General features: G+C 39.0%; 1 protein-coding gene across 3 annotated transcripts in view; it reads left to right on the top strand.

Annotated features, from left to right (window-relative positions):
* LOC103143385 (serine/threonine-protein phosphatase 2B catalytic subunit alpha isoform) overlaps positions 1-9,240 on the top strand; it is a 101,918-nt gene extending 92,678 nt beyond the window's left edge. Inside the window, exons 12-14 of one of the 3 annotated variants that reach the window (XM_007559901.2) lie at positions 597-694; positions 2,838-2,867; positions 7,250-9,240. In XM_007559901.2, coding sequence (XP_007559963.1) covers positions 597-694; positions 2,838-2,867; positions 7,250-7,458 — 337 coding nt within the window. In that variant the 3' untranslated portion in view covers positions 7,459-9,240. Of the gene's footprint in view, positions 1-596; positions 695-1,006; positions 2,755-2,837; positions 2,868-7,249 lie in introns of those variants that run through there. The other 2 variants (XM_007559902.2, XM_016675224.1) reach the window with 2 other exon arrangements.
* Positions 9,241-9,848: the final 608 nt, after the last annotated feature.

Here is a 9,848-nt window from a genome sequence, read left to right as displayed (position 1 = left end):
TATCCATCCACCATCCATCTATTCATCCATCCATCTATTAATCCATCCATCTATTCATCATCTATCCATCCACCATCCATCTATTCATCCATCCATCTATTAATCCATCCATCTATTCATCATCTATCCATCCACCATCCATCTATTCATCCATCCATCTATTAATCCATCCATCTATTCATCATCTATCCATCCACCATCCATCTATCCATCTATTCATCCATCCATCTAGCCATCCATCCACCAGCCATTTTTCATCCAGCCATCATAAATTAAAAAAATCTTGATTCTTATATTTTGTTAATTTTTCCTTAAACTCAGACTTGAACCTTTGGGCCTCGGTTCTGAAAGCGCTCCAGGCCCACAGTAGAACATGTTGGTGGCAGCATTATGCTGTGGGGTTTCATTTCTGCAGATGGAACATAGTTTTCTCTGATTTTTTGTTGATTTGATGAAGCTAGCCGTCCTTTTCAACGTCGCTCCGACTGCAAACAACAGAGGAATCAGACGAGTCCAGAACTGGACCAGACAGCGGGTCTTTGGGTCGACACCTTTATGACACACTGACCTCAGGTGTGACACCTGTTCTGTTTCAGAGAGGAGAGTGAGAGCGTGCTCACGCTGAAGGGGCTGACCCCGACTGGCATGCTGCCGAGCGGAGTGCTGTCCGGTGGCAAAGAGAAGCTGCAGAACGGTAAGACTGCGACCTCCGACCCCCTGACCTGCTCTCAGAAGAACCTAACCAGGCGCCAGCTCAGTATTTGGAATATCCTGTTATCAGTTTAGCTGTAGCTCCTCTGAGTTATTGACAGAGAATTAAAAGCTGCTGTCTTCTCCCCCACCAGCTACATTTCTTTGGTTTCATTGTTTTCTTCTTGAATGTGTCCTCTCTTAACGTCCGGCGTTAATGCTTCTGTTTTCCAGTCCCTGTTTGCTCTCTTCCACTGGTCTTACTCAAATATTACCCATGTGTTTTCTTTCTCCTCTTTCTCTCTGGAAACTGCAGGTACATTCGGTTGTTGTGCAAGTATTTTGCTGTGTTTTGTCTTCAGATGTTCTGTCTTTAGATTTATGTTCACTCTCAGTTTCACAAACCTTCTCTGCAGGTTTTAAGAAGCTTTATTGCTAAGAAATTTTAGGATTATCTGTATTCTAATGATAAAGCAAAAATTACCTTGTTCTCAACTTAAAAGCAGATTTATGTAGATTTGTAGCCTCATTGTCCCTCTAGAAAAAACATGTAAAAACCAATAAAATACATTTATACAACAATGCATTAGTTTAATCTTACTACTGAAAATTAAAATGATAAATTTGATCTTAAGAAATAATTGTCTTTCTCAGATTTATCGGTGGTTAAGCTAATTTTTTGTTTGGTTCTTTGAACTTTGAAAACATTTAGCGCAGTTAGCTTCCACTAAACTAATTTTTCTGAATAAATTCTAAAGCACTAATTTACTTGCATGTTTACAAGTAAACTTTATTAAACTTAAAGTTGAATAAACTTTGATATCTGCTGTAGTATTTGTTATCAACTGCTAGGAATCCTTCAAGTAGCTAGCCGGTTACATTCATGCTCTTATTTTGAAACTGCTTAAGCAGTTTCCTCTCCTCATGTTCTCCACCTGTGATGCGATACAGGAATTTCCAGTTTTTCTCTACCCAGAATGCATTGCTGTAAAACTACAGGCTGTAGTTTTGAATGCGAATCAGCATAATTGAAATTAGTGCTTTAGCATTAGCTTCTGCTAACTAACATGTTGGTGCCCGCTAACACCTTAGCGTTAGCGTAACTAACTTCTTAGTTAGCAATGCCCACAACGTTTTTTTATTTATTTTTGTATCGTTTCTTATTTTTGTTTTGGAGTCTTTGTTTTATTTAAATATTTGGTTAAGATAAATTAACTTTGCGGGATTACCAATTAAACGTTTCTGAACTTTTTTGGCCATCTAAAACTAATTAAAGTATAAATAAACCATTCTTCAGTCATTTAGGTTTCTGTAGGGATTTTTAGAGTTGTAAATTTTTATTTTTTTATTTTTTTTTTTGCTACAGTAAATGTTCTCAAACTAAGGGTTTTCCAGAAACGTCAGTGTGAAACATGCTACTGCATGCATATTTACCTGATAACATATTAATAAATCAATAATAATACCTTCAGACAGGCTCTTTAACGAGGATGTGTAAAACCGTCAGAATTGCGTAGACTCATCGTGGCTCTCGCCTCATTTAGCCGATCACCTGTGATTTTTCCATCTCAGCCACGTTTTTATTTGTGGTGTTGGTTTAGTTGGAGCTCATCGTCTCGGAGCTTTGTGCCGTTTCCTCATGTCTGTGTTGTGTTTTATCTAAATGTAAAACTCCCAGGTTAGTAATCGGTAAGTGGCTGGAAGGTTTTCTTCACGCTCGGCCAGTGATTTTGATATTTAGCATCAAAAGAGGCTGAACCCGTGTGTTATCCTGTTGTGTCCATCTGATTATTTGTTTTCAGTATTTCTAATCTCATTTCCAGCAGAAACAAATGGTTTTCCAACATTTTTTATGTCATTTTTTTTTTCTAAGGATTTATTTATTTTTCCTGCCACTACATTCATTCGTTTGACACTTTTTCTTGTACTTTAACCCTTTTCTCCATGATATTTGCTGCCACTTCTCCTCTTCCTCCCTTTTTGCTAACATCCTCGTATTCTTTTGTCATGAAATGTGGAGATGCCGTTAACCTTTTGTTGTCGTTATTGGCTGTCTTTGCTGCTCATTGACTTGTTCCTGGGACACAATGACCTCCTCCTGCTCACCTCTCTCGTTCATTTTGCAACCCCCCTCTTCTTCTCTTCAGCTACTATTGAAGCTATTGAGGCTGACGAAGGTAAATGGGTCTAGCCGCCCTCTTCTGTTGCTTTTTCATGGCAATAGACAGTCGGTGGGGTGGGGGAGGGAGGGCGGGCGGGTTTTGGCCGGGTTCTTCCATTCATCTCGCTGGTGCTTGAGTAGAACTGTGGCGTAGTTTAGAGCAAGAAGTAAGTACGTTAGATCATGTGGTCGAACGTTTTAAAGGGGGACCAGCTTTTCATAGCAGAGATTTCATGATCACAGATTGTCCCTGTGATTTATTGTTGTTGTTTTCTTTTTGTGCGTGTGTGTGTGTGTGTGTGTGTTTTTTTTTGTTTTTTGTTTTGTTTTTTAATTAATCGGGTGAGCGCAAAGCAAAAAGACAAGACGTCACTGCAGAGTTTGTGACTGAAAATGTCTGCGTTGCATTTCAGAAGAATTGCCAAACGACGTTTGTTTTCGAAGCGCTGGTAAGCGAGAAAACCGTCGAGAAAACCGTCAGACGTAGTTGCACTTGAAGAAACTCATTTTTCACGCTCACAAAATGTGGAAGGTGTGAATATGTGGGTATTATCAGGTCTTCTGGAAGCGCTGCCGTGAATTTCTGCCTCCTGGAAAACACAGTGGCTCCTTAAAAACCTGATTTTATGCGTCAATTATTGCTTTCTTGTGAAAACACAACCAAATAAATGCTTAGGGATTTCAGAAATACCCTTTAAGGGTTTTTGTTCAAAGAAAAGAGCGCTAGTAAAGTCAGAGATTGCAATACTTTACAGAACTGTGCAGAAGTTTTAAATCGCAACAAATGTCTGTATTTTCTTTCCACACTGCCAGACATTCTTGTAATTATTTAAAATGTGCTGGACCAACATTTCCTCTGCCTTTCAGAGTTTCTCTTTTGACTTTAGCTGCTTCTTTTTTATTAATTTCCAACCCATTTCAGTGTGAACCCAAATTAACGCTAGTTTTGTTTTGTAGTAGTGGAAAATAAAACAAAGGGAACGTTTACTCTCATAGATTTCACTCACTTTTCTGTGTTGCTACTCATTTTTTAACATATTCCTATTTTTTAAAAACAGTTTTCTGTTTAAAACAGTAAACAATTCTTCCCTGTGGTTCCAGATTGGACATTATTATCCATTTAATGTGGTGCTTTTCTAATTTAGAGTCAAAAAAGTGCATTTGAAAAAGAGTAGTAAAGCTAATAGTTGATTTATTTCATACTCCCACTCCAGTCCTCTGGTGCCATTCTCCTGCAACCTTTGGATGCATCCCTGCTCCAACGTGCCTGAGTCAAATGAACAGGTCTGGTCACTAACCATTTATTTGATCCAGGTGTGTTGCAGCGAGGATGCAAACAAACCACTGCAGGACAGAGACATTTATTTCCCTGCTCCAAAGGATTTTCTGGATCATAACAGGAACAAGTTCTTCTCAAGAGTCCTGTTTGCGTCCAGATAAATGGGGGGGAAAAGGAATAATTAAAAGAAAAGAATCAAGTCCTGACAAAACACCTGAGAACTGATGGTTTTAAAGTCCACAGGAGACAAAAAAGCAGCCAAAGTCTAAAGAAAAACCCCAAAGAAGCCCCTTAATGACGCCTGCAGAAGTGATGATCAGCAGCATTTTTGAAGCTTACAAGCAAGTCTGTCTTTTTGGAAAACTTTTTGCACTATAAACGCCAAGTCACATTTCCTCTGATGAAGACTCAGCTTCATCGTCTACCTCTTGCGCTGCCCTCACACAACCTTATGAAATCTTGCTATGAAAGCCTCTTAGTGTTTCGTCCCCTTTGAAACGGCTGAAGCAGTTGTGCATTGTTGTTGCATTTATCCTCCAATCGCTTTCCGAGCTGGAAACCCAAAGCTCCCGGGGAGAAATCTGCATTAGATTCTCCCCTTTTTGGAAAGGAAAAACAAACCTGCACCGCTTTTCCTTGGTTTGCGCAAGAACAACCTCAACTGCGAGCTAAATAGTAGTGCGCCAGCTGCTATTTACGTTGAACCTGTCGGGCGCTTCCTCTCGAACCCCACAGAGGACAGTCCACTGTAGTGTCCAGACTCTTCTCTGCTTCTCTCTCTCTCTCCATGTCGGTCTCCTGTGGCCCTGCTGTGTCGTGTTTCCTTCCTGTGAGCTGCTAATAACCTGTGTCTGACCTGTGCTATGCAGCAACACAACTACGCTACCCATCATGCCCTCCTCGTAGACTATATGACGCCCCCTGCTTCCTCGTCTTAACAGAGGGTCATCTTTTGTTTCTTTTGCGTCATGCAAAGAGGCTTTATGAGAGGTGGAAGTGATGAAATGTGAAAGCTTTTGCTCCGTTTAGGCCTCCTGGTGACTTCCATCCCTCATAGCTGCTGGTAGATCCTAATTGCTGCATGCTCCAAGCAGACGTAGCGAGTCGTTAGCACCGTCAAGTGTCTGTAGTGTTTCAGTCTCAACGTGGTTTCTATTCTGTGGTTGTGTCTCAGTGGACTCCACTCTATTATTTTGTTCTTTTCCCCTCCTCCCTTTGTTCTCCTTTATTTTTCTGTGTGTCTCTGATCATTGTCTTTCCTCCTTTTCAAACTGTGATGTGACGACAGGGCGATCTGGATGTTTGGGGTCCTCGGGCTTTGTCTTAGAGTTTTCTTGTTTTTATATACTGCCTGAAAACACAAGACTTACCACGAAACAGAACAAAAATAAAGCAAAAAAACAGCAGAGCAACATGTTCTACGTACTTCAGATTTTCTTTGTAAAGCATATTTTAGTGGTAAAGTGAAAACCTGTCGACCCTGATGCCAGCAGCCCCTTGTTATAGCTTTAGGAGGATCATTTGATCCTTTTGTTCCTCTTTTCATCTGATAAATGATGTCAAAGTGACGCTCTGTTAAATAAAATGAGGTTAAGTATGGTACATGTTTCTACAACACATTTAAACCGTTTTAATTATGTGGAAGTTTATTGAAATGTTGTAAAACAACAGTTCTGGTAAAAGTAGCTGCAATTTTCTCTGGGTAGAGTCGCATGAGAAGCTATTTTGTTATACAAATAAGCAAGAAATTGTAATATGCCAAACCTTTAAAAGACCCAAGAAAACACCAAATAAACTCACAGGAGCAACAGTTAAACATGCGTGTTGAGCTGTTGCTACATTACATTTTAATGCTCTTCTTCACATTCACTTTGAATTCAAGTTGTAAAGAGATTCATTTTAATAAAATACAATTATGCACTGCAAAAAACACAAACTCTTCCCAAGTATTTTTGGTCTAATTTATAGTGCAAATGTCTTGACAAAAGTCAAAATTACAAATAACCTTTTAGTAGGAGCTTAATATTGACTTAATGTTGAATTATTGACGAGTTCCACTGGCAGATTATTTCACTTGTAACATTGGAAAAATGTTATAAGTGAAACAATTTACCAGTGAAACTTGTAGCTTTTTTTAATCGATATTAGATAATTATTGCATCACTCAGTCAATGAACTTTTCATTCAGAGAGAGAAGAAAAACAAAGAAGCACTGCCGAGTCAGGTGCATTTTCTAACAGAAAAAAGCAAAGTTTATCCAGATAACGTCAGCGGTGGCTTCTTCATTGGCTCCATCCGGGAAACAAACATGGCTGCACACAGAATCTGCGGACTGTTTACACTTTCTAAGGAAAAAAAAAAACATGAAGCCCTCAAATGATCTACAACGATCCCATCACAGACAGTCTTAAAGAGGAGCAGCAAAAGCAAATGAGGTGGATCAGCAGTGTGCAAAACTTTGACAATATTCCGCAAATGGTGCAAAAACACAATTTCGCCATTACAGTGTTTCCATTAAGTTAGAAAGGCACAAGTGAATAAGTTTGTTCACACTACAAGTCATTACAGAGCATGATGCGCCATCATCCTCTTACTACTTCCTGTCTTCTTCTTCCTCTTTGTGGTTTGCGCCAACAACATCCGGTTGTTCATGTGATTTGTGTAATTAAAATAAATAAAATAAATACATTTCGATAAAATACCTCATCATAGCGGCAAATCCTTTTTATCGAAAAATGAAAACTAAGCAAATTTATTTTTGAAATGTTAAATTGTGACAATGGAAACGCAGCGTGAGGAAAAGGCAGCATAAACACAGAGGTCATGTGAGGAAAGCTTGAGAGATTTATGAATAATTTCTCATGTAACTCTACCCAGAAGGTGAACATGAACATTTTCGTAAAGGTGACTTTAAGACTATCATCCTGCGCTCATTTTTAGCACAAGGTTTGGCTTTAGTTTTATTTATTTTTGTTTGTCTTGGACAAACTCTTGTTTTCATTTCCAGTTTTCAAGATCAGCTACTTTTATGATTCTCACGATTTTATTCCTCCCCTTCTAAAACCGCCTCTAATTTCCTCGTCTTTTCCGCTTTCCCTCCCCCCTCCACGTCTCAACAGCCATCAAAGGCTTCTCCCCTCAGCACAAGATCACCAGCTTCGAGGAGGCCAAGGGCCTGGACCGCATCAACGAGAGGATGCCGCCGCGGCGGGACGCACTGCCCTCGGACGCCAGCCTCAACTCGCTCAACCGGGCCCTGTCCTCGGAGACCAACGGCACGGACTCCAAGGGGAGCACCAGCGCCGGCAGCGGAGGCAGCATCCAGTGAAGGCCAGCAGCAGCAGCAGGCGCCGCCTCGGCCCGCGGGGCTGCCTGGCCCCCAGCCTCACCACGGCCCGCCACCGCACAGGAGGCGCAGCAGGGGGGTGAAGGGGAGGAGGAGGAGGAACGTTGGGGGGGCTGGAGTGTGGATGGGGAGGCAGCAGTGGCTGAAACCTGGGGGGTCATCTCACTTGCTCTAGTCTTTTAAAATGCCTTCATAATATTAGTTCCTAGTCAAATCCGCTAAGTTATTTGCCGGGTCACATTTCCGAGCGGTCGGCCCGACCGCGCCTCACTATCACAGTCCGTCAGAGAGAAACGGGGAAGAGAGAGAGACCGTGGAGTTTGTGTGGTTTGTTTTTATTTTATTTTTCTTAAACGACCCTTTTTCTCATTTACACCGAAACGGAAAGTCGTGTAACTTCTTACTAACTATTGTACGTTTACAAGAACACAGCACTAAAAAAAGGAAAGAAAAAAAAAAAGAGAGAGAGACAAGGACAGAACATGAGAAAGGCGATGTTTTTAAAGATATAAGGGTGTACAAACTAAATAAGGACTATTTATTGATGACTTTTGTTTTTGCTACTCTTATAAAATAGCTCTGAAATTAATTAGGCAGTCTTAAAAATATATATATATAAAAAAAAGAATGTTGCAATGTTGTCGAAATGCCAAATAATGGAACGTTTTATGGTTTTTGTACATATTCTGCTTACCTCAGGTTCTTTTGGTGTGTGCTTCAACCTGATTTTTCTGTATAATGGTTAAATAACTCAGTAATTAATACCTATTTTCTTGAGTTTCATAACTGGAATTTACACTTACCTATCTATCATCTGCAGATATGTTTATTTTTTGTCTCTATCTGAATGGTGGGGACTTGGGGTGTGGGGAGGGGAATATTTTATTTGTTGTTGTTTTGGTTTTTTTTGTTTTTTTTGTGGCTTGCTGGAATTGAGTGTTAAATTTTTCTCTTTTTAAGTATTGCGAACAAAGTAAAAATAGAGAACCTATATTGTGTAAGAAAAAAAACTGAGTATGATAATAAAGTGTCTGCCTATGCATGTTTTATAAAAATCAAAAGGAATTAGAAAACCTGAATACCTTGGCTGTGGAGGCCTGTTTTGATATATTGCGCTTTAGTGAACATATACTGGAAACGTATACTTGCATACTTTGAATTAACACCAAGACGCTCTATGCCTTTGACTCTCCTTTTGTTTTGTAATTGAAGCATTTCATTATCGAAGACGGATGAGAAATCCTATTTTTAACCTGCGCTTGTGAGTGCATTCAGTCCAGTTAAGCATGTTTGGCAATTCTCGTGGGGTGTGTGGTCACATGTGGATCTCCCAAAAAAAAATGCATGATTAGCTGTTTGTGTCCTATAAAAAGTGAAAATCTTTTTTTTGTTGTTTTAAGTTTTTTTTTTTGTTTGTTTGTTTTGTGCCACAGAAAGTGTAATTTGATTCCTCTTATAATCTTATTTGGAACTTTGCTTTGTATATCAGTTACAGGTTTGATACTGCTCAATACTTTAAGATGAAACAACAACAACAAAATATATATATACATATATATACTTAGATCTTTTTTAAAGAACTGCTTTAAGTGCCCAAGTAATTCACTACACGACATGAAGCCTTGCTTTTTGTAATTTAACTCCGAAAACTGTTGGCAGATGATGATGATGATGATGATGATGATGATGAGGCATGCACTTGCAACTATGAGAAGTATTTTATATAACTGTTCAATAAAAATGTGCATGAATTTCAACATGAAATGAAACCTGTGTTGTGTGTGAGTGTATATGAACTCTTAAGTTGTTTTTTTTGTTTGTTTGTTTTTTTTAAGTGTAGAGTTTCCAGGTCAATTTAAAGTACAGGACAACATTTGTGTCAAATTATTAGTTTTGTAAATTTGTCCTTAGGTATAACATTTTAGTAATATTTATCTAAAGGTTTTGTTTTATGTTGAAAACACACCAAAATATACAAGTTCATCTTGATAAGACAGAGTACTACTGTAATACTAAATGTATTTGATGTATTTGTCAGTATTTCAATACAAAACGTGCAACATTTTATACTATACAGATTTAGTACATTCACTCAATTAAGTTATTTCTCTTAATTTTGATGGCTATTGCTTAAAGCTAATGAAAACATTCAGAAAATTTCAACTTTACACCTCAGAACATGTAAGCTGCAAGCAGCATCGAGCTGGAGACTCATGTGAGCTCCATTCACAAAAACTGAACCTTTTGATAACTTTTAATCCCACATACTTGGTCAATAAATGGACATGTTGACCAAATTAAGCCGATAGCTCATATTCCCTAAAAGGAGTTTGTTGAAAGTTTGACATGTCTGAATAGTCAGAAACACCCAA

The sequence above is a fragment of the Poecilia formosa genome, unplaced genomic scaffold (genome assembly GCF_000485575.1).
Source record: "Poecilia formosa unplaced genomic scaffold, Poecilia_formosa-5.1.2 Scaffold111, whole genome shotgun sequence".
Taxonomy (NCBI): Eukaryota; Metazoa; Chordata; class Actinopteri; order Cyprinodontiformes; family Poeciliidae; genus Poecilia; species Poecilia formosa.
This window is presented reverse-complemented; position numbering and strand designations above follow the sequence as displayed.